At 40.2% G+C, this 26,175-nt stretch overlaps 1 protein-coding gene across 4 annotated transcripts in view; it reads right to left on the bottom strand.

Moving 5' to 3' along the window:
- Positions 1-2,333: 2,333 nt before the first annotated feature.
- The window catches only part of LOC148064665 (thyroid hormone receptor alpha), an 81,565-nt gene continuing 57,723 nt past the window's right edge, over positions 2,334-26,175 (bottom strand). For 2 of the 4 annotated variants that reach the window (XM_087808789.1, XM_087808791.1), the window contains 7 exons: positions 25,754-25,815; positions 23,826-23,947; positions 22,794-22,941; positions 22,531-22,736; positions 20,065-20,211; positions 18,359-18,617; positions 2,334-4,878 (listed from right to left, as the gene is read on the bottom strand). In XM_087808789.1, coding sequence (XP_087664915.1) covers positions 4,628-4,878; positions 18,359-18,617; positions 20,065-20,211; positions 22,531-22,736; positions 22,794-22,941; positions 23,826-23,947; positions 25,754-25,815 — 1,195 coding nt within the window. In that variant the 3' untranslated portion in view covers positions 2,334-4,627. The remainder of the gene's footprint in view (positions 4,879-18,358; positions 18,618-20,064; positions 20,212-22,530; positions 22,737-22,793; positions 22,942-23,825; positions 23,948-25,753; positions 25,816-26,175) is intronic. The other 2 variants (XM_087808790.1, XM_087808793.1) reach the window with 1 other exon arrangement.

The raw sequence follows: 26,175 nt of genomic DNA, 5'->3' as shown, positions 1-26,175 counted from the left end.
ATTTCTCTTATATTTCTTCCATCTCCGACCTCGGTGAGGCACGTCAACGCTTCGTTCACAGTGGTGTTGAGCAGAGGAGGTCCAGGACCTCTAGATCCTCCTATTGCTGTGTGTGATAGAGAGAGTGTGTGTGTCCATGTGTGTGTCTGTGTGTGTGTCCGTGTGTGGTCAGCGCTTACACTCTACTTAAGTAACCCTGCAACGTAGATTAGTAACACTGGATGAAAGAAAGGCCAAGTCCTGGGGCTGGTCTCACAAAGACTCGCGGAACATCTCGACCAAAAGTTGCCGAGCTAAGCTGGTCATAATGTGGTCCACGGGTGGTGTTTGAAGACAGCATTGCATAGATTCTGTGGAGACCGACGTGGAAATGGAGGAGACACCGTTTGAGAGACACAGCTAGCTTAGCTAGCCGGCTAACGCTAACTCAAGATGTTGTGTGATTCTGAACAAAGTCACGATCGGCTGAAGACGAATATCAAAAGAACCTTAAACACTGGGTCCACATGCGTCTGTTTGACATCAGAACTTAAAGAAGACTCGACATCTCGGGTCAAAGGTCATCAGCTCCGCGAGAGCCAACGTTCAGGTGCTACTGAGGCTCTCGGTCGTTATCCCTGGATTTCCCGAAAAACATGCTTCGTACAGACGACGAGGTTTATCTTAAAAATGATCCGAACGAACAGAAGACGAGACATAAGTTGGCACCGCGAGGGAGTCCTTCGTATACATAAGCATTAAAGTACTGATGTACCACATGTCGGAGTACTGGTGTACCACGGAGTACTGGTGTACCACGTGTCGGATTATTGGTGTACGACGTGTCGAAGTACTGGTGTACCACGGAGTACTGGTGTACCACGTGTCGGAGTACTGGTGTACCACGGAGTACTGGTGTACCACGTGTCGGAGTACTGGTGTACCACGGAGTACTGGTGTACCACGTGTCGGATTACTGGTGTACCACGGAGTACTGGTGTACCACGTGTCGGATTATTGGTGTACGACGTGTCGAAGTACTGGTGTACCACGTGTCGGATTATTGGTGTACGACGTGTCGAAGTACTGGTGTACCAGGTGTCAGAGTACTGGTGTACCACGTGTCGAAGTACTGGTGTACCACGTGTCGGATTATTGGTGTAGCACGTGTCGGAGTACTGGTGTACCACGTGTCAGAGTACTGGTGTACCACGTGTCGAAGTACTGGTGTACCACGTGTCGAAGTACTGGTGTACCACGTGTCAGAGTACTGGTGTACCACGTGTCGAAGTACTGGTGTACCACGTGTCGGATTATTGGTGTACCACGTGTCGGAGTACTGGTGTACGACGTGTCGAAGTACTGGTGTACCACGTGTCGGGAGTACTGGTGTACCACGTGTCGGAATACTGGTGTACCACGTGTCGGGAGTACTGGTGTACGACGTGTCGGAGTACTGGTGTACCACGTGTCGGGAGTACTGGTGTACGACGTGTCGGAGTACTGGTGTACCACGTGTCGGAGTACTGGTGTACCACGTGTCGGAGTACTGGTGTACCACGTGTCGGGAGTACTGGTGTACGACGTGTCGGAGTACTGGTGTACCACGTGTCGGGAGTACTGGTGTACCACGTGTCGGAGTCCTGGTGTACCACGTGTCGGAGTACTGGTGTACCACGTGTCGGGAGTACTGGTGTACGACGTGTCGGAGTACTGGTGTACCACGTGTCGGAGTCCTGGTGTACCACGTGTCGGAGTAATGGTGTAGCACTTGTCGGAGTACTGGTGTACCACGTGTCGGAGTACTGGTGTACGACGCGTCGGAGTAATGGTGTAGCACTTGTCGGAGTACTGGTGTACCACGTGTCGGAGTACTGGTGTACCACGTGTCGGGAGTACTGGTGTACGACGTGTCGGAGTACTGGTGTACCACGTGTCGGGAGTACTGGTGTACCACGTGTCGGGAGTACTGGTGTACCACGTGTCGGAGTACTGGTGTACCACGTGTCGGGAGTACTGGTGTACGACGTGTCGGAGTACTGGTGTACCACGTGTCGGAGTCCTGGTGTACCACGTGTCGGAGTAATGGTGTAGCACTTGTCGGAGTACTGGTGTACCACGTGTCGGAGTACTGGTGTACGACGCGTCGGAGTAATGGTGTAGCACTTGTCGGAGTACTGGTGTACCACGTGTCGGAGTACTGGTGTACCACGTGTCGGGAGTACTGGTGTACGACGTGTCGGAGTACTGGTGTACCACGTGTCGGAGTACTGGTGTACGACGTGTCGGAGTAATGGTGTACCACTTGTCGGAGTACTGGTGTACCACGTTTCGGAGTACTGGTGTACCACGTGTCGGAGTACTGGTGTACCACGTTGGTGTTGGTCTGAGCTACACTGGAGGTGGACAGACTGATAGAAGTGTTGACTTTGTGAGACCAGCCCATTGTTTTTACCTGTGTATTCATAACTCTTTGTGTGTGTGTGTGTGTCTGTGTGCGTGTGTGCGTGTGTGTGTGTGTCTGTGTGTGCGTGTGTGTGCGCGTGTGTGTGTGCGCGTGTGTGTGTGAGCGCTCATGGTCATCTGGAGAATATTATTGAAATAGCTCAAGGAAGGAAGGGAAGGAGAACGTGGTGCTGGAGGGTAACAAGGAAGAGCTACTAAGGGATACAGACATTGTGGTTCTAGTGCAACACAAAAGAAAAAACCTGATTTGTCGTGGATGGCATTTTGGGATCCGTGTGGGCGGAGCTTATTCCAGTAGCGTTGAATTCTTAGCGCATGTTTCTGAGGGAGGACGGTTGTGATGGGAAACCTTGGACTGTTGGTTGGTTTGGCATCCGATCCCGCATTGAAGTTGGATCCAGTTTTTGTGTTTCTTTCGGCGAGGCCAGTTCAAGCTGGGCCTGCCAGGGTCGTCTCCCGCGTCCTTCCCTTCAGACCGTGTCCAGCCTTGACCGCGGGCGAATCCTGCTGACTCACACTGTTTTGTTTCTCCGACGTCCAGCCGGAGTCGCGCTGACGCTTGAGTCTCAGCAACTGCTTCCTTACGGTTCAGTCGGCAAAGGTGCCCCTCAGAGTCTCGTCCGGTTCCTGAACTAGAATTTAGAAACAGGTGTTGGTCCCAGTGGGGAAGAGACCCCCCTGCCACGCTGCTGTGGATCGACGGCCATCGACGGTCCGTGTCGGCGAGCGGTGAGCGGACGGCACTGAAGCGAGCGGTGAGGTAGAATCCGATGTGTCGGCGGAGGAGGTCCGGGTGTCGCCCGCAGAGGTAACAACCGGGTGAGCCTTTGAACCGAGGGGTGTCGCGAGACCTTGAGATTCGAGGCGTCTGAGACGACACCTGCTGTGTTTGCATCATGGAATGTGTCGCTGCTGGTGACGGACGGTTGATGACATCATCGGGTCTGACGGTAACTTTGGGTGACGTTTGATGGCCGTTCTTTAGAGTGCCGGGCACACAACGCACAGGTGTTAGCATTAGCCTAAGTGTTAGCGTTAGCCTATGCTTATGGGAGTTCATCGGGTCAGGAAGATGAACTTTAATCTCTCGTCGCATTTATTTACAACTAATTACTAATTGACTTCTTGACCACGCTAGCGTCCTGTTTGTTCCTACATGGCTTTATTGCTAACAAAGAAATAAATAATCGTTGCTGGACCATCTTCACAGTAGCGTTAGCATGAGCTGTTTATGCCTGTGTTTCACCTGATGCATGATGGGTAGATGAGCGTTTAGCATCTCATCGAGTTGAGAACGTGGATGAAGGTTGTTTTGCTACTCCTGATATCTGGTGACCCTCGAGTCCACGTCTGTTCAGGAGGAACAACTGGACTCCAGAACCCGGTGTCGGCGCCAAGATACGGAAGTAAGTCAGTGTCGTCGAAGTTTTTAACAACAGCGTTGAAACATTTTTAATAAATGAATTCAAAGTGTTCAATATTGAAAACTAGACTTTGTCTTTTTTCCGAAAAAATTAATAATAATTTTATTTATTTTCAAAATGGAATGACATTTGTTTTACTTGTTTGATATTTTAATTCCAATCATTCAGAAATAAATCTTCGAAATTCAATATTTTTTTTTATTTGTAGTATTTTTAATTCAATATATAAATGTTGGTATAATAGAGTCTCCAGACATGACTAACAGAGCACAGAGTTACTGGATCATTTGCTTCTACCTCGTTGATCAGTAGCTGGAGACTCTATTATACCAACATTAATATATTGAATTTAAAAGACTGAATTAAAGATAATATTGAATTTTGAACATTTATTTTTGAACGATTGATTTATTATATCAAACTCTATGTGTAAAAATAAATTCATTCATTTTGTAAGTGTTCAATAAAAACAAATCTAGAAACCATTGATTCAAAAGAACACTCTGATCAAACAATAAAACTGTCAGATCAACATCACGACACTGGTTTACTTCCGCAGGAGGACAAGGTCGTGTCGGCGTCTGAAGGTCAAAGTACACTTGTGAGGTTGTCGGTCCAGGTGTGTGTTACTGTATCCACGTGTGTTCGGCACCGTGGCTGTGATATGGCGGCGCTGGTGGCAACTCGGGGGGTTTTCCAAAGTAAAGAAAGAAATCGCAGGAAGGTACAAATAAATCCAGGTTCTGGAGAGTTTGGAGTCACACCTCCTGGTCCTCGAAGACCTCCAGGAACAGCGGAGGGAAGAGTTCGTTGGGACACTCCACCTTCATGTGCAGGAAGCGACTGGCGTGACACGCCCCGATCATGCGCAGGTCGGTCACTTTCATCAGCAGCTTGGGCCAGAAGTGCGGAATGTTGTGCTTGCGGTAGTTGATGTAGTGCTCGAAGGCCAGAAGGTAGGCCTCCTGACACTGTTCGATCTTCTCCACGCTGGTCACACCACAGCGATCTGGGAGAGAGAGTCTTGTTAGTGCCTGATGCTGAGGAGACACGACAAGAATCAATCATCTCATGCAACTGAGTCTGAACCGAGTCTCAACTGAGTCTGAACAGAGTCTCAACTGAGTCTGAACCGAGTCTCAACTAAGTCTCAACTTAGTCTCAACTGAGTCTGAACTGAGTCTGAACTGAGTCTGAACTGAGTCTTAACTGAGTCTTAACTGTGTCTGAACCGAGTCTGAACTGAGTCTGAACTGAGTCTGAACTGAGTCTTGACTGAGTCTCAACTGAGTCTGAACTGAGTCTGAACTGAGTCTGAACTGAGTCTGAACTGAGTCTTGACTGAGTCTCAACTGAGTCTGAACTGAGTCTGAACTGAGTCTGAACTGAGTCTGAACTGAGTCTTAACTGAGTCTTAACTGTGTCTGAACTGAGTCTGAACTGAGTCTTAACTGAGTCTTGACTGAGTCTTGACTGAGTCTTAACTGAGTCTGAACTGAGTCTTGACTGAGTCTTGAATGAGTCTTGACTGAGTCTGAACTGAGTCTGAACTGAGTCTTAACTGAGTCTTAACTGAGTCTTGACTGAGTCTTGACTGAGTCTTGACTGAGTCTTGACTGAGTCTTGACTGAGTCTTAACTGAGTCTGAACTGAGTCTGAACTGAGTCTGAACTGAGTCTTAACTGAGTCTTAACTGAGTCTTGACTGAGTCTTGACTGAGTCTTGACTGAGTCTTGACTGAGTCTTAACTGAGTCTTAACTGAGTCTTAACCGAGTCTGAACCGAGTCTGAACCTAGTCTTAACCGAGTCTCGACTGAGTCTGAACCGAGTCTCAACTGAGTCTGAACTGAGTCTGAACTGAGTCTCAACTGAGTCTGAACAGAGTCTTAACTGAGTCTGAACCGTGTCTCAACTGAGTCTGAACCGTGTCTCAACTGAGTCTCAACTGAGTCTCAACTGAGTCTCAACTGAGTCTGAACCGAGTCTCAACTGAGTCTGAACCGAGTCTGAACAGAGTCTTAACTGAGTCTGAACCGTGTCTCAACTGAGTCTGAACCGAGTCTCAACTGAGTCTCAACTGAGTCTGAACAGAGTCTTAACTGAGTCTTAACTGAGTCGTAAATGAGTCTGAACTGAGTCTTGACTGAGTCTTGAATGAGTCTCGACTGAGTCTGAACTGAGTCTTGACTGAGTCTGAACTGAGTCTTGACTGAGTCTTGACTGAGTCTTGAATGAGTCTGAACTGAGTCTGAACTGAGTCTGAACTGAGTCTGAACTGAGTCTGAACTGAGTCTGAACTGAGTCGTAAATGAGTCTGAACTGAGTCTTGACTGAGTCTTAACTGAGTCTCAACTGAGTCTCAACTGAGTCTTAACTGAGTCTTAACTGAGTCTGAACCGAGTCTGAACCGAATCTGAACCGAGTCTGAACCGAGTCTGAACCTAGTCTTAACCGAGTCTCGACTGAGTCTTAACTGAGTCTGAACCGAGTCTGAACCGAATCTGAACCGAGTCTGAACCGAGTCTTAACCGAGTCTCGACTGAGTCATAACTGAGTCCCAACTGAGTCTTTGTCTCAGATCAAACATCAACTAGTATGAACTCTGGTGTCACTAAACATCAACTAGTATCAACTCTGGTGTCATTAAACATCAACTAGTATCAACTCTGGTGTCATTAAACATCAACTAGTATCAACTCTGGTGTCATTAAACATCAACTAGTATCAACTCTGGTGTCATTAAACATCAACTAGTATCAACTCTGGTGTCATGTAGTGAATGTTCTTCAAGACGCAGTAACTTCTCATCATGACCATGTTTTAAACGTATTACTTTATAAAGTTGCTCTGAAATCTGGACGAACGAGAGGTTACGAGAGTCCATTATGACGTAATAATGGTTTCACTCCACCTCCAGCTCTGATCACGCTTTGTTTATACAATGAGTCCCTTGGAGGTGGAGACCATTGATGACACGCTGTGACAAAACTCTGTGTTTGACCAATCACAGCAGAGTGGGTGTGGTTATGGTCAACAAGATTTAATCTCCAGAAAAGTGTTTTCAGTGGGCGGGGCTTAAGATCATTTTCTAACGTCAATGTTTTGTTTGTGGATCGAAGCCTCGACATAAGACTCATTGTTCAGAGATGAATGAAGACGACTGAGCTCCAGTCGCTACATTAAAATGAACAAACAGTCTCTAAAAAGAACACACGAGTCACATCAGTCGACTCGAGGGAGAACGTTTTAAACCATGACTTTAAACTCCGTGAGTCGACGAGCGACGACGGCTCGAGAGGCAAATAATCCTCGGATTAAGAAGCTTCACCGCAGGAGCGAGAAGATCACGTCACGACTGCTCAGCTCCAGACGACACTGATGGTTCCTTCAACCACGAAACCATCTTCAGCTCGTCCTTCAACTAAAAACTCCTTCTTCTTCCTCGACTGGAACGAACTGGTTCTTCTGAGTTGACTTCTCTGGACCTTCAGACCGAACACGTGATCTTCACGTCAGCTCTGAGGACGTGTGTTGTGCAGACGAGTCCTTCTCAGGAGCTCCAGCCACGAACTGAAAGATTCACGTCTCTCGGAATATTTCACGGAGTTTTCACCGGTGTTTCAAGTCAGGCTTTCCAGGGTGTCCGCTCGCTCCCCGCATCGTCTTAAGAGTCTCAGAACATTGTCACGGTTTTAAGAAGAAACGCAGCGATGAATTCACTGAGGGGGGGTGAGAGTTGAATTTTGAATGAATTAAACATTTCGATGTTGAAACTTTTTATTTTGTTGAGTGTTTTTATTTTATTTTGTCATTTTAATAATTCGGAGAAAAAGATAAAATAATTCAAATTCAATGTTTATGAATTATTGGTCTTTTAAATTCAATATAAAAGTGTATGAAAGTGAGAGGTTCGGTGACACAAAACATCAACTAGTATCAACTCTGGTGTCATTAAACATCAACTAGTATCAACTCTGGTGTCATTAAACATCAACTAGTATCGACTCTGGTGTCATTAAACATCAACTAGTATCAACTCTGGTGTCATTAAACATCAACTAGTATCGACTCTGGTGTCATTAAACATCAGCTAGTATCAACTCTGGTGTCATTAAACATCAACTAGTATCGACTCTGGTGTCATTAAACATCAACTAGTATCAACTCTGGTGTCATTAAACATCAACTAGTATCAACTCTGGTCTCATTAAACATCAACTAGTATCAACTCTGGTGTCATTAAACATCAACTAGCATCAACTCTGGTGTCATTAAACATCAACTAGTATCAACTCTGGTGTCATTAAACATCAACTAGTATCGACTCTGGTGTCATTAAACATCAGCTAGTATCAACTCTGGTGTCATTAAACATCAACTAGTATCGACTCTGGTGTCATTAAACATCAACTAGTATCAACTCTGGTGTCATTAAACATCAACTAGTATCGACTCTGGTGTCATTAAACATCAACTAGTATCGACTCTGGTGTCATTAAACATCAACTAGTATCGACTCTGGTTTCATTAAACATCAACTAGCATCGACTCTGGTGTCATTAAACATCAACTAGTATAAACTCTGGTGTCATTAAACATAAACTAGTATCAACTCTGGTGTCATTAAACATCAACTAGTATAAACTCTGGTGTCATTAAACATCAACTAGTATCAACTCTGGTGTCATTAAACATCAACTAGTATCGACTCTGGTGTCATTAAACATCAGCTAGTATCAACTCTGGTGTCATTAAACATCAACTAGTATCGACTCTGGTGTCATTAAACATCAACTAGTATCAACTCTGGTGTCATTAAACATCAACTAGTATCAACTCTGGTGTCATTAAACATCAACTAGTATCAACTCTGGTGTCATTAAACATCAACTAGTATGAACTCTGGTGTCATTAAACATTAACTAGTATGAACTCTGGTGTCATTAAACATCAACTAGTATCAACTCTGGTGTCATTAAACATCAACTAGTATCAACTCTGGTGTCATTAAACATCAACTAGTATCAACTCTGGTGTCATTAAACATCAACTAGTATCAACTCTGGTGTCATTAAACATCAACTAGTATCAACTCTGGTGTCATTAAACATCAACCAGTATCAACTCTGGTGTCATTAAACATCAACCAGTATCAACTCTGGTGTCATTAAACATCAACTAGTATCAACTCTGGTGTCATTAAACATCAACTAGTATCGACTCTGGTGTCATTAAACATCAACTAGTATCAACTCTGGTGTCATTAAACATCAACTAGTATCGACTCTGGTGTCATTAAACATCAACTAGTATCAACTCTGGTGTCATTAAACATCAACTAGTATCGACTCTGGTGTCATTAAACATCAACTAGTATCAACTCTGGTGTCATTAAACATCAACTAGTATGAACTCTGGTGTCATTAAACATCAACTAGTATCAACTCTGGTGTCATTAAACATCAACTAGTATCAACTCTGGTGTCATTAAACATCAACTAGTATCAACTCTGGTGTCATTAAACTTCAACTAGTATCAACTCTGGTGTCATTAAACATCAACCAGTATCAACTCTGGTGTCATTAAACATCAACTAGTATCGACTCTGGTGTCATTAAACATCAACTAGTATCAACTCTGGTGTCATTAAACATCAACTAGTATCAACTCTGGTCTCATTAAACATCAACTAGTATCAACTCTGGTGTCATTAAACATCAACTAGCATCAACTCTGGTGTCATTAAACATCAACTAGTATCAACTCTGGTGTCATTAAACATCAACTAGTATCGACTCTGGTGTCATTAAACATCAGCTAGTTTCAACTCTGGTGTCATTAAACATCAACTAGTATCGACTCTGGTGTCATTAAACATCAACTAGTATCAACTCTGGTGTCATTAAACATCAACTAGTATCGACTCTGGTGTCATTAAACATCAACTAGTATCGACTCTGGTGTCATTAAACATCAACTAGTATCGACTCTGGTTTCATTAAACATCAACTAGCATCGACTCTGGTGTCATTAAACATCAACTAGTATAAACTCTGGTGTCATTAAACATAAACTAGTATCAACTCTGGTGTCATTAAACATCAACTAGTATAAACTCTGGTGTCATTAAACATCAACTAGTATCAACTCTGGTGTCATTAAACATCAACTAGTATCGACTCTGGTGTCATTAAACATCAGCTAGTATCAACTCTGGTGTCATTAAACATCAACTAGTATCGACTCTGGTGTCATTAAACATCAACTAGTATCGACTCTGGTGTCATTAAACATCAACTAGTATCGACTCTGGTGTCATTAAACATCAACTAGCATCAACTCTGGTGTCATTAAACATCAACTAGTATAAACTCTGGTGTCATTAAACATAAACTAGTATCAACTCTGGTTTCATTAAACATCAACTAGTATAAACTCTGGTGTCATTAAACATCAACTAGCATCAACTCTGGTGTCATTAAACATCAACTAGTATCAACTCTGGTGTCATTAAACATCAACTAGTATCAACTCTGGTGTCATTAAACATCAACTAGTATCAACTCTGGTATCATTAAACATCAACTAGCATCAACTCTGGTGTCATTAAACATCAACTAGTATCAACTCTGGTGTCATTAAACATCAACTAGTATCAACTCTGGTGTCATTAAACATCAACTAGTATAAACTCTGGTGTCATTAAACATAAACTAGTATCAACTCTGGTGTCATTAAACATCAACTAGTATAAACTCTGGTGTCATTAAACATAAACTAGTATCAACTCTGGTGTCATTAAACATCAACTAGTATAAACTCTGGTGTCATTAAACATCAACTAGTATCAACTCTGGTGTCATTAAACATCAACTAGTATCGATTCTGGTGTCATTAAACATCAACTAGTATAAACTCTGGTGTCATTAAACATCAACTAGTATAAACTCTGGTGTCATTAAACATCAACTAGTATCAACTCTGGTGTCATTAAACATCAACTAGTATCAACTCTGGTGTCATTAAACATCTACTAGTATCAACTCTGGTGTCATTAAACATCAGCTAGTATCAACTCTGGTGTCATTAAACATCAACTAGTATCGACTCTGGTGTCATTAAACATCAACTAGTATCAACTCTGGTGTCATTAAACATCAACTAGTATCAACTCTGGTGTCATTAAACATCAACTAGTATCAACTCTGGTGTCATTAAACATCAACTAGTATGAACTCTGGTGTCATTAAACATTAACTAGTATGAACTCTGGTGTCATTAAACATCAACTAGTATCAACTCTGGTGTCATTAAACATCAACTAGTATCAACTCTGGTGTCATTAAACATCAACTAGTATCAACTCTGGTGTCATTAAACATCAACTAGTATCAACTCTGGTGTCATTAAACATCAACTAGTATCAACTCTGGTGTCATTAAACATCAACCAGTATCAACTCTGGTGTCATTAAACATCAACCAGTATCAACTCTGGTGTCATTAAACATCAACTAGTATCAACTCTGGTGTCATTAAACATCAACTAGTATCGACTCTGGTGTCATTAAACATCAACTAGTATCAACTCTGGTGTCATTAAACATCAACTAGTATCGACTCTGGTGTCATTAAACATCAACTAGTATCAACTCTGGTGTCATTAAACATCAACTAGTATCGACTCTGGTGTCATTAAACATCAACTAGTATCAACTCTGGTGTCATTAAACATCAACTAGTATGAACTCTGGTGTCATTAAACATCAACTAGTATCAACTCTGGTGTCATTAAACATCAACTAGTATCAACTCTGGTGTCATTAAACATCAACTAGTATCAACTCTGGTGTCATTAAACTTCAACTAGTATCAACTCTGGTGTCATTAAACATCAACCAGTATCAACTCTGGTGTCATTAAACATCAACTAGTATCGACTCTGGTGTCATTAAACATCAACTAGTATCAACTCTGGTGTCATTAAACATCAACTAGTATCAACTCTGGTCTCATTAAACATCAACTAGTATCAACTCTGGTGTCATTAAACATCAACTAGCATCAACTCTGGTGTCATTAAACATCAACTAGTATCAACTCTGGTGTCATTAAACATCAACTAGTATCGACTCTGGTGTCATTAAACATCAGCTAGTTTCAACTCTGGTGTCATTAAACATCAACTAGTATCGACTCTGGTGTCATTAAACATCAACTAGTATCAACTCTGGTGTCATTAAACATCAACTAGTATCGACTCTGGTGTCATTAAACATCAACTAGTATCGACTCTGGTTTCATTAAACATCAACTAGCATCGACTCTGGTGTCATTAAACATCAACTAGTATAAACTCTGGTGTCATTAAACATAAACTAGTATCAACTCTGGTGTCATTAAACATCAACTAGTATAAACTCTGGTGTCATTAAACATCAACTAGTATCAACTCTGGTGTCATTAAACATCAACTAGTATCGACTCTGGTGTCATTAAACATCAGCTAGTATCAACTCTGGTGTCATTAAACATCAACTAGTATCGACTCTGGTGTCATTAAACATCAACTAGTATCGACTCTGGTGTCATTAAACATCAACTAGTATCGACTCTGGTGTCATTAAACATCAACTAGCATCAACTCTGGTGTCATTAAACATCAACTAGTATAAACTCTGGTGTCATTAAACATAAACAAGTATCAACTCTGGTTTCATTAAACATCAACTAGTATAAACTCTGGTGTCATTAAACATCAACTAGCATCAACTCTGGTGTCATTAAACATCAACTAGTATCAACTCTGGTGTCATTAAACATCAACTAGTATCAACTCTGGTGTCATTAAACATCAACTAGTATCAACTCTGGTATCATTAAACATCAACTAGCATCAACTCTGGTGTCATTAAACATCAACTAGTATCAACTCTGGTGTCATTAAACATCAACTAGTATCAACTCTGGTGTCATTAAACATCAACTAGTATAAACTCTGGTGTCATTAAACATCAACTAGCATCAACTCTGGTGTCATTAAACATCAACTAGCATCAACTCTGGTGTCATTAAACATCAACTAGTATCAACTCTGGTGTCATTAAACATCAATTAGCATCAACTCTGGTGTCATTAAACATCAACTAGTATCAACTCTGGTGTCATTAAACATCAATTAGCATCAACTCTGGTGTCATTAAACATCAACTAGTATCAACTCTGGTCTCATTAAACATCAACTAGTATCAACTCTGGTGTCATTAAACATCAACTAGTATCAACTCTGGTGTCATTAAACATCAACTAGTATCAACTCTGGTGTCATTAAACATCAACTAGTATCAACTCTGGTGTCATTAAACATCAACTAGTATCAACTCTGGTGTCATTAAACATCAACTTGTATCAACTCTGGTGTCATTAAACATCAACTAGTATCAACTCTGGTGTCATTAAACATCAACTAGTATCAACTCTGGTGTCATTAAACATCAACTAGTATCAACTCTGGTGTCATTAAACATCAACTAGTATCAACTCTGGTGTCATTAAACATCAACTAGTATCAACTCTGGTGTCATTAAACATCAACTAGTATCAACTCTGGTGTCATTAAACATCAACTAGTATCAACTCTGGTGTTATTAAACATCAACTAGTATCAACTCTGGTGTCATTAAACATCAACTAGTATCAACTCTGGTGTCATTAAACATCAACTAGTATAAACTCTGGTGTCATTAAACATCAACTAGTATCAACTCTGGTGTCATTAAACATCAACTAGTATCGACTCTGGTGTCATTAAACATCAGCTAGTATCAACTCTGGTGTCATTAAACATCAACTAGTATCGACTCTGGTGTCATTAAACATCAACTAGTATCGACTCTGGTGTCATTAAACATCAACTAGTATCGACTCTGGTGTCATTAAACATCAACTAGCATCAACTCTGGTGTCATTAAACATCAACTAGTATAAACTCTGGTGTCATTAAACATAAACTAGTATCAACTCTGGTTTCATTAAACATCAACTAGTATAAACTCTGGTGTCATTAAACATCAACTAGCATCAACTCTGGTGTCATTAAACATCAACTAGTATCAACTCTGGTGTCATTAAACATCAACTAGTATCAACTCTGGTGTCATTAAACATCAACTAGTATCAACTCTGGTATCATTAAACATCAACTAGCATCAACTCTGGTGTCATTAAACATCAACTAGTATCAACTCTGGTGTCATTAAACATCAACTAGTATCAACTCTGGTGTCATTAAACATCAACTAGTATAAACTCTGGTGTCATTAAACATCAACTAGCATCAACTCTGGTGTCATTAAACATCAACTAGTATCAACTCTGGTGTCATTAAACATCAACTAGCATCAACTCTGGTGTCATTAAACATCAATTAGCATCAACTCTGGTGTCATTAAACATCAACTAGCATCAACTCTGGTGTCATTAAACATCAACTAGCATCAACTCTGGTGTCATTAAACATCAATTAGCATCAACTCTGGTGTCATTAAACATCAACTAGTATCAACTCTGGTGTCATTAAACATCAACTAGTATCAACTCTGGTGTCATTAAACATCAACTAGTATCAACTCTGGTGTCATTAAACATCAACTAGTATCAACTCTGGTGTCATTAAACATCAACTAGTATCAACTCTGGTGTCATTAAACATCAACTAGTATCAACTCTGGTGTCATTAAACATCAACTAGTATCAACTCTGGTGTCATTAAACATCAACTAGTATCAACTCTGGTGTCATTACACATCAACTAGTATCAACTCTGGTGTCATTAAACATCAACTAGTATCAACTCTGGTGTCATTAAACATCAACTAGTATCAACTCTGGTGTCATTAAACATCAACTAGTATCAACTCTGGTGTCATTAAACATCAACTAGTATCAACTCTGGTGTCATTAAACATCAACTAGTATCAACTCTGGTGTCATTAAACATCAACTAGTATAAACTCTGGTGTCATTAAACGTCAACTAGTATCAACTCTGGTGTCATTAAACATCAACTAGTATCAACTCTGGTGTCATTAAACATCAACTAGTATCAACTCTGGTGTCATTAAACATCAACTAGTATCAACTCTGGTGTCATTAAACATCAACTAGTATCAACTCTGGTGTCATTAAACATCAACTAGTGTCAACTCTGGTTTCATTAAACATCAACTAGTATAAACTCTGGTGTCATTAAACATCAACTAGCATCAACTCTGGCGTCATTAAACATCAACTAGTATCAACTCTGGTGTCATTAAACATCAACTAGTATCAACTCTGGTGTCATTAAACATCAACTAGTATCGACTCTGGTGTCATTAAACATCAACTAGTATCAACTCTGGTGTCATTAAACATCAACTAGTATCAACTCTGGTGTCATTAAACATCAACTAGTATCAACTCTGGTGTCATTAAACATCAACTAGTATCGACTCTGGTTTCATTAAACATCAACTAGTATCAACTCTGGTGTCATTAAACATCAACTAGTATCGACTCTGGTTTCATTAAACATCAACTAGTATCGACTCTGGTTTCATTAAACATCAACTAGTATCAACTCTGGTGTCATTAAACATCAACTAGTATCAACTCTGGTGTCATTAAACATCAACTAGTATCAACTCTGGTGTTATTAAACATCAACTAGTATCAACTCTGGTGTCATTAAACATCAACTAGTATCAACTCTGGTGTCATTAAACATCAACTAGTATAAACTCTGGTGTCATTAAACATCAACTAGTATCAACTCTGGTGTCATTAAACATCAACTAGTATCGACTCTGGTGTCATTAAACATCAGCTAGTATCAACTCTGGTGTCATTAAACATCAACTAGTATCGACTCTGGTGTCATTAAACATCAACTAGTATCGACTCTGGTGTCATTAAACATCAACTAGTATCGACTCTGGTGTCATTAAACATCAACTAGCATCAACTCTGGTGTCATTAAACATCAACTAGTATAAACTCTGGTGTCATTAAACATAAACTAGTATCAACTCTGGTTTCATTAAACATCAACTAGTATAAACTCTGGTGTCATTAAACATCAACTAGCATCAACTCTGGTGTCATTAAACATCAACTAGTATCAACTCTGGTGTCATTAAACATCAACTAGTATCAACTCTGGTGTCATTAAACATCAACTAGTATCAACTCTGGTATCATTAAACATCAACTAGCATCAACTCTGGTGTCATTAAACATCAACTAGTATCAACTCTGGTGTCATTAAACATCAACTAGTATCAACTCTGGTGTCATTAAACATCAACTAGTATAAACTCTGGTGTCATTAAACATCAACTAGCATCAACTCTGGTGTCATTAAACATCAACTAGTATCAACTCTGGTGTCATTAAACATCAACTAGCATCAACTCTGGTGTCATTAAACATCAATTAGCATCAACTCTGGTGTCATTAAACATCAACTAGCATCAACTCTGGTGTCATTAAACATCAACTAGCATCAACTCTGGTGTCATTAAACATCAATTAGCATCAACTCTGGTGTCATTAAACATCAACTAGTATCAACTCTGGTGTCATTAAACATCAACTAGTATCAACTCTGGTGTCATTAAACATCAACTAGTATCAACTCTGGTGTCATTAAACATCAACTAGTATCAACTCTGGTGTCATTAAACATCAACTAGTATCAACTCTGGTGTCATTAAACATCAACTAGTATCAACTCTGGTGTCATTAAACATCAACTAGTATCAACTCTGGTGTCATTAAACATCAACTAGTATCAACTCTGGTGTCATTACACATCAACTAGTATCAACTCTGGTGTCATTAAACATCAACTAGTATCAACTCTGGTGTCATTAAACATCAACTAGTATCAACTCTGGTGTCATTAAACATCAACTAGTATCAACTCTGGTGTCATTAAACATCAACTAGTATCAACTCTGGTGTCATTAAACATCAACTAGTATCAACTCTGGTGTCATTAAACATCAACTAGTATAAACTCTGGTGTCATTAAACGTCAACTAGTATCAACTCTGGTGTCATTAAACATCAACTAGTATCAACTCTGGTGTCATTAAACATCAACTAGTATCAACTCTGGTGTCATTAAACATCAACTAGTATCAACTCTGGTGTCATTAAACATCAACTAGTATCAACTCTGGTGTCATTAAACATCAACTAGTGTCAACTCTGGTTTCATTAAACATCAACTAGTATAAACTCTGGTGTCATTAAACATCAACTAGCATCAACTCTGGCGTCATTAAACATCAACTAGTATCAACTCTGGTGTCATTAAACATCAACTAGTATCAACTCTGGTGTCATTAAACATCAACTAGTATCGACTCTGGTGTCATTAAACATCAACTAGTATCAACTCTGGTGTCATTAAACATCAACTAGTATCAACTCTGGTGTCATTACACATCAACTAGTATCAACTCTGGTGTCATTAAACATCAACTAGTATCGACTCTGGTTTCATTAAACATCAACTAGTATCAACTCTGGTGTCATTAAACATCAACTAGTATCGACTCTGGTTTCATTAAACATCAACTAGTATCGACTCTGGTTTCATTAAACATCAACTAGTATCAACTCTGGTGTCATTAAACATCAACTAGTATCAACTCTGGTGTCATTAAACATCAACTAGTATTGACTCTGGTTTCATTAAACATCAACTAGTATCAACTCTGGTGTCATTAAACATCAACTAGTATCAACTCTGGTTTCATTAAACATCAACTAGTATCAACTCTGGTGTCATTAAACATCAACTAGTATCAACTCTGGTTTCATTAAACATCAACTAGTATCAACTCTGGTGTCATTAAACATCAACTAGTATCAACTCTGGTGTCATTAAACATCAACTAGTATCAACTCTGGTTTCATTAAACATCAACTAGTATCAACTCTGGTGTCATTAAACATCAACTAGTATCAACTCTGGTTTCATTAAACATCAACTAGTATCAACTCTGGTGTCATTAAACATCAACTAGCATCAACTCTGGTGTCATTAAACATCAACTAGCATCAACTCTGGTGTCATTAAACATCAACTAGCATCAACTCTGGTTTCATTAAACATCAACTAGTATCAACTCTGGTTTCATTAAACATCAACTAGTATCAACTCTGGTGTCATTAAACATCAACTAGCATCAACTCTGGTGTCATTAAACATCAACTAGTATCAACTCTGGTGTCATGTAGAGAATGTTCTTCAAGACGATTAGTAATGTCTGGTGATATTGAAATGAAAAGATATTGAATTGTTGAATAAGAATTAATAAGAATATCTTTGTGTAAAATGTGTTTTAGTTAATGTTGAAAATAGTAAATGTTCCGATGACGAGTCCGGACGTGAACGTTGTTGTTTGTCGCACATAAACGTAAACAAAGTGCTGACCTGAGCTCATGAGCAGCACGGCCTGCATCAGCGCCACCTCCGAGTCGTCCAGGTTGAACTGCGCCAGGCTCTTTCCCAAATCAAAGATGGCGTCCGAGACCACGCCCAGGCCGCCGTTCTTCAGCTGCTCGCGCTTCACCGCCATCTCGCCGTTCAGCGTCAGCGTCTCGCTTTCGGGGTCGTAGCGCACGGCGGCGCGCAGCGACATGATCTCCATGCAGCAGCCTTTGAGCAAGACGATCTGGTCTTCACACGGCAGCTGGAGAGACGCCGGGATTAGAACCTTCAACTCAATCCGTATTTCTTCTTATAAAAACACCTTTTGTTTTTATTTACAACGTGATCGATTTAAACAACAAACAGCAAACAAGATAAAACTATATAATTTACGTTTGATATCTAGGACAAAGCTAATGCTAATTCAAGTTTGTTTCAAGGACAATAGCGTTAGCTTCAGGACAAAGCTAATGCTAATTCAAGTTTGTTTCAAGGACAATAGCATTAGCTTCAGGAAAAAAATAATGGAAATTAGCATTTGTTTTTTAGAACTAAGTGTTAGCTTCATGACAAAGCTAATGCTAATTAGCATCATCTTTATCATCTTCATCTTCATCATCATCATAACCATCATCTTCATCATCTTCATTATCTTCATCAGCTTCATCATCATCATCATCATCATCTTCATCATCATCATCTTCATAATCTTCATCTTCATCATAATCATCATCATCTTCATCATCTTCATCAGCTTCATCATCATCATCTTCATCATCTTCATCATCTTCATCAGCTTCATCATCATCATCTTCATCATCTTCATCAGCTTCATCATCATCATCTTCATCTTCATCATCATCATCATCATAATCTTCATCATCATAATCTTCATCATCTTCATCATCATCATCTTCATAATCTTCATCTTCATCATAATCATCATCATCTTCATCAGCTTCATCATCATCATCTTCATCATCTTCATCATCTTCATCATCATCATCTTCATCATCATCATCATCTTCATCATCATAATCATCATCATCCTCATCATCATAATCTTCATCATAATCTTCATCTTCATCTTCATCTTCATCATAATCTTCATCTTCATCGTCATCATCTTCATCATCATAATCTTCATCATCATCATAATCTTCATCATAATCTTCATCATAATCTTCATCATCATCATAATCTTCATCATCATCTTCATCGTCATCATAAATCAAGGGTGAAACACTGATGACATCATAAATAAATCCAGATCTTCTCGTGACTCAAACCATCAAAAGCTTCTTTCACAGAGTTTTTTTATTCACGGATGAAACTCGTGATCGTCTCCAAGTTTCTCTGAAGACAAAAGTATTTTCAAACGACTCCTGATGATAATCACTGAACATCTTCATCTGGTTCTCAACCTGGTTCTGAACCTGGTTCTGATGGAGACTCTCCTGTGTTCGGACCTTCCACCCGTCCTGGTTCTGTTCAAACGCTCAGGTCTTCCACGCCCGATTACCCGGGTGGAACCCGCGCCCGAGTCCAGTCCTGGACACTGAGGCCGGTCCGGGGACTTGATTGGACTCTCATAAAGACGCCATTGTTCTGGTTCTGAGCGCGAGCTAAGTTTAGACTGGTGTGTTCACGCTAATATCACACAGATGACCCGTTTAGCTCGCGGTCCGTCTGCACGTGGCGCCGCCTACCTCCGAGAACATGGGCAGCTTCTTGGCGAAGTCCACCACACGCGTGATGGCCGGGGTCATGATCTTGGTGAACTCGCTGAAGACCTCCAGGTCCACTTTGTCGCCCTCGGTCTCCGGCACCACCGCGCTCTGGCCCAGGTCGTCCGGCTGGAACACACACAGCATGTTTAGAGGGCAGCAGGGGGCGCTAGATCTTTATGAACTCTGAACACACTACACACATAAACACACTTTAATGTTTTTGTTTTTAAGTTAACAACAATTTGGGAAAAGCAAAATGTTGTTGACGTCAAGATGCTGTTGTCACATTGTTGTTGTCGTAAAGATGCTTTTGTCACATTGTTGTTGTCACATTGTTGCCGTTAATATGTTGTTGTCGTCACACTGTTGTTGTCAAATTGTTGTTGTAAATATGTTGTTGTCGTCAAGTTGCTATTGTCACATTGTTGTCATCAAGATGTTGTTGTCACATTGTTGTTGTCAAAATGTTGTTGACGTCAAGTTGCTGTTGTCACATTGTTGTCCTCAAGATGTTGTTGTCAAAATGTTGTTGACGTCAAGTTGCTGTTGACACATTGTTGTCCTCAAGATGTTGTTGTCACATTGTTGTTGTCCTCAAGATGCTGTTGTCACATTGTTGTCATCAAGATGTTGTTGTCACATTGTTGTTGTCAAAATGTTGTTGACGTCAAGTTGCTGTTGTCACATTGTTGTCCTCAAGATGTTGTTGTCAAAATGTTGTTGACGTCAAGTTGCTGTTGACACATTGTTGTCATCAAGATGTTGTTGTCACATTGTTGTTGTCAAAATGTTGTTGACGTCAAGTTGCTGTTGTCACATTGTTGTCCTCAAGATGTTGTTGTCAAAATGTTGTTGACGTCAAGTTGCTGTTGACACATTGTTGTCCTCAAGATGTTGTTGTCACATTGTTGTTGTCCTCAAGATGCTGTTGTCACATTGTTGTCATCAAGATGTTGTTGTCACATTGTTGTTGTGCTCAAGATGCTGTTGTCACATCGTTATCATCAAGATGTTGTCGTCACATTGTTGTTGTCGTAAAGATGCTTTTGTCACATTGTTGCCGTTAATATGTTGTTGTCGTCACACTTTTGTTGTTGTCAAGTTGGTGTTGTCACATTGTTGTTGTCAAAATGTTGTTGTCAATATGTTGTTGTCGTCAAGTTGCTATTGTCACATTGTTGTCATCAAGATGTTGTTTTCACATTGTTGTTGTCAAAATGTTGTTGACGTCAAGCTGCTGTTGTCACATTGTTGTCCTCAAGATGTTGTTGTCACATTGTTGTTGTCATCAATATGCTGTTGTCACATTGTTGTTGTCAAAATGTTGTTGTCGTCAAGATGCTGTTGTCACATTGTTGTTGTAAATATGTTGTTGTCATCAATATGCTGTTGTCACATTGTTGTTGTCAAAATGTTGTTGTCGTCAAGATGCTGTTGTCACATTGTTGTTGTAAATATGTTGTTGTCGTCAAGATGCTGTTGTCACATTGTTGACGTCAGTCGTCAAGTTGCTGTTGTCACATCGTTATCATCAAGATGTTGTCGTCACATTGTTGTTGTCGTAAAGATGCTTTTGTCACATTGTTGTTGTCACATTGTTGCCGTTAATATGTTGTTGTCATCACACTGTTGTTGTTTTCAAGTTGGTGTTGTCACATTGTTGTCGTCAAGATGCTGTTGTCACATTGTTGTCGACAAAATGCTGTTGTCACATTGTTGTTGTCGTCAAGATGCTGTTGTCACATTGTTGTCGTCAAGATGCTGTTGCCAAATTGTTGTTGTAAATATATTGTTGTCGTCAAGATGCTGTTGTCAAAATTTTGTCGTCACATTGTTGTTCTAAATATGTTGTTGTCATCACATTGTTGTTGTAAATATGTTTTTGTCGTCATATTGTTGAGGTCATCAAAATGTTGTCGTCAAATTATTGTTATAAATATGTTGTTGTCGTCAAGATGCAGTTGTCAAATTGTCGTCATCAAAATGTTGTCGTTACATTGTTGTTGCCGAAATTTTGTCCTCACATTGTTGCCGTATATATGTTGTTGTTATCACCAAAACCGTTGTTGTCACATTGTTGTTGTGAATTTGTTGTTGTCGTCACATTGTTATCACCAAAAATGTTGTTGTCACATTGTTGTTGTAAATATGTTGTTGTCGTCATATTGTTATTGTCACCAAATTGTTCTTGTAAATATTCCTTTTTTTTCACATCGTTGTTGTCATCAAAATGTTGTCGTCACATTTTTGTTGTAAATATGTCGTTGTCGTCACATTGTTGTTGTAAATATGTTGTTGTCATAAAAAGGTTGTCGTCACATTATTGTTGTAATTATCTTGTTGTCGTCAAGATGCTGTTGTCAAATTTTCGTCATCAAAATGTTGTTGTCAGAAAAATGTCGTCATCAAAATGTTGTTGTGGTATCCTGGTGGTGTGAGTCCTACCAGGAACTTGCGCTTCTGCTTCCAGCTGCTTCCCTGAGCGTTGGTGTGTTTGTGAGCGTCGGTCACCGAGCGTATCAACTCCCACTCGGACGAGGTCGGCTCCGGTCGCACCTGCAGCGTTCGCACCATCTCCTCGCGCTTCCTCTTCTCGCGGTTCTCCTCGATGAGGCGCCGCTTGGCCACGCGCTTGGAGTCGTCCAGAACCACTGCGGGAGGAAACCAGAGTGTGTGGTCGGGCTGAGGCGGGCGAGGGCGTCACTCACGGTCCATGGCCATGCCCACGGAGATGCACTTCCTGAAGCGACACAGCTGGCACTGGTTCCTGGTGATCTTGTCGATGATGCAGCAGCTCTCGTACTTGCACGAGTAGGCCGGATGGAGGTTCTTCTGGATGGTTCTGCGGAAGAAACCCTGAGACACGGAGGAGATGAAGTTACTTTAGGTTTAACTTTAGGTTTACTTTAGGTTAACTTTAGGTTAACTTTAGGTTAACTTTAGGTTTTACTTTAGGTTTACTTTAGGTTAACTTTAGGTTAACTTTAGGTTAACTTTAGGTTTACGTCAGGTTTACTTTAGATGTTACTTTAGGTTAACTTTAGGTTAACTTTAGGTTAACTTTAGGTTTATGTATGGTTTACTTTAGGTTTTACTTTAGGTTCACTTTAGGTTAACTTTAGGTTAACTTTAGGTTCACTTTAGGTTTACTTTAGGTTTTACTTTAGGTTTACTTTAGGTTCACTTTAGGTTTTACTTAAGGTTTTACTTTAGGTTAACTTTAGGTTAACTTTAGGTTTACTTTAGGTTCACTTTAGGTTAACTTTAGGTTTACTTTAGGTTAACTTTAGGTTAACTTTAGGTTTACTTTAGGTTCACTTTAGGTTAACTTTAGGTTTACTTTAGGTTCACTTTAGGTTCACTTTAGGTTTACTTTAGGTTTTACTTTAGGTTAACTTTAGGTTAACATTAGGTTAACTTTAGGTTAACTTTAGGTTAACTTTAGGTTAACTTTAGGTTAACTTTAGGTAAAGGTCAGAACATTCATGTTTAAATCAGAACTAAAACTCAAACTAGTTCATGATGAAAAATCATCAAACATGTTAAACATTATTTGAATCTAACAATGAAAACCTTCAATAGAAACATTAACCAGAACATAAAAGAATTTAAAAAACATTTGAAAAAAAAAAAAAAAAATGTATAAAAACAAAATCACAGTAAATCTTCAGGAGAAACATGTGCTAGCGAGACAGTGTTGCGGTCAAAGGTCAGAGAGGGGTCAAAGGTCAGAGAGTTACCTTGCAGCCCTCGCAGGTGATGCAGCGATAATGGTAACCAGTGGCTTTATCTCCACAAACCACACAAGGCTCGTCCTTCTCCAGGTAACTCGGGATGTAGCCTGGAACAGAGGAGCTAAGAGCTGAAGGAGAGGAGGAGGAGAGGAAGGATGGAGGAGAGGAAGGATGGAGAGGAGGAGGAGAGGAAGGATGGAGGAGAGGAAGGAGAGGAAGGATGGAGGAGAGGAAGGATGGAGGGAGGGAGAAGAGGGGAGGAAGAGGTGGAGAGGAAGAGGTGGAGAGGAGGAGGAGGGGAGGAAGGATGGAGAGGAAGGATGGAGGGAAGTAAGGATGCAGGACAGGAGGAGGAGAGGAAGACGAGGAGAGGAAGGATGGAGGGAGGGAGAAGAGGGGAGGAAGAGGGGAGGAAGGATGGAGGTGAGCAGGAGGAGGAGAGGAAGGATGGAGGGGAGGAAGGATGGATGAGAGGAAGGATGGAGGGAGGGAGAGGAGGAGGAGAGGAAGGATGGAGGGGAGGAAGGATGGATGAGAGGAAGGATGGAGGGAGGGAGAGGAGGAGGAGAGGAAGAGGAGTAGAAAAGAAGAGGAAGGGGGGAGAGAAGGAGAGGATGATGATGATGATGATGAAGATGTCATGCACAGTTCCAGATAAACTTCCTGCTGCACTAGTTCAAGTCGTGTCACTTCCTGCCCCCCCACATGATGAAGATGATGATGAAGATGAAGATGAAGATGAAGATGATGAAGAAGATGATGAAGAAGATGATGAAGATGATGATGATCATGAAGACAAAGATAAAGATGATGAAGATGATGAAGATGATAATGATGAAGATGATGATGAAGATTATGATGAAGATGATGAAGATGATGAAGAAGATGATGATGAAGATGATGATGAAGAAGATGATGATCATGAAGATAAAGATAAAGATGATGATGAAGATGAAGATGATGAAGTTGATGAAGATGAAGATGATGAAGATGAAAATGATTAAGAAGATGATGATACAGATGATGAAGATGAAGATGATGAAGATGAAGATTATAATGATGAAGATGATGATGAAGTTGATGATGATCATGAAGATAAAGATAAAGATGATGATGAAGATGAAGATGAAGTTGATGAAGATGAAGATGATGAAGATGAAAATGATTAAGAAGATGATGATACAGATGATGAAGATGAAGATGATGATGAAGATGATGATGAAGATGAGAAATGATGAAGATGATGATGAAGTTGATGAAGATGAAGATGATGAAGATGATGATGAAGATGATGATGAAGAAGATGATGATGAAGATGAAGATGAAGATGATGATGAAGATGTTGAAGATGATGAAGATGAAAATGATTAAGAAGATGATGATGATGAAGATGATGATGAAGAAGATGAAGATGAAGATGGAGATGATGATGATGATGATGATGAAGATGATGATGAAGATGAAGATGAGAAATGATGAAGATGATGATGACGATGAAGATGATGATGAAGATGAAGATGAGAAATGATGAAGATGATGATGATGATGATGATGATAATGAAGAAGATGAAGATGATGATAAAGAAGATGCTGATGATGAAGATGATGATGATGATGATAATGAAGAAGATGATGATGAAGATGAAGATGATGATGATGATGAAGAAGATGAAGATGATGATGATGATGATGAAGATGAAGATGATGATGATGATAATGAAGAAGATGATGATGAAGATGAAGATGATGATGATGATGATGATGATGATAATGAAGAAGATGATGATGAAGATGAAGATGATGAAGAAGATGAAGATGATGATGATGATAATGAAGAAGATGATGATGAAGATGAAGATGATGATGATGATGAGATGATGAAGATGATGATGATGAAGATGAAGATGATGATGAAGAAGATGAAGAGTTCTCACCTGACATGCTCTTCACCGAGGACTGGCTGTTCTTCCTCTTCCTCTTAGGAACATCTAACCACCTGAACACAACATGAACACAACATGAACACAACATGAACACACATGAACACAAGATCGTCTGATGAACAAACACTTGAGACTTTTGTCACCATGATGAAGAACAGCAGGAGGACCAAAACATTAGACCACCTGCTGCCTCCTGTCCTCGCCGCCTCCTCTCACCTCCATTTCTACCTACTTCTCCCTCAGCTCCACTCCTTCTGTTCTCCTCTCCTCACCTCCACTCTTCTCTTCTCCTCTCCTCACCTCCACTCCTTCTCTTCTCTTCACCTCCACTCCTCTCTTCTCTTCACCTCCACTCTTCTCTTTCTCCTCTCCTCACCTCCACTCCTTCTCTTCTCCTCTCCTCACCTCCATCT

The sequence above is a fragment of the Callionymus lyra genome, chromosome 15, assembly GCF_982586985.1.
Source record: "Callionymus lyra chromosome 15, fCalLyr1.hap1.1, whole genome shotgun sequence".
Taxonomy (NCBI): domain Eukaryota; kingdom Metazoa; phylum Chordata; class Actinopteri; order Syngnathiformes; family Callionymidae; genus Callionymus; species Callionymus lyra.
This window is presented reverse-complemented; position numbering and strand designations above follow the sequence as displayed.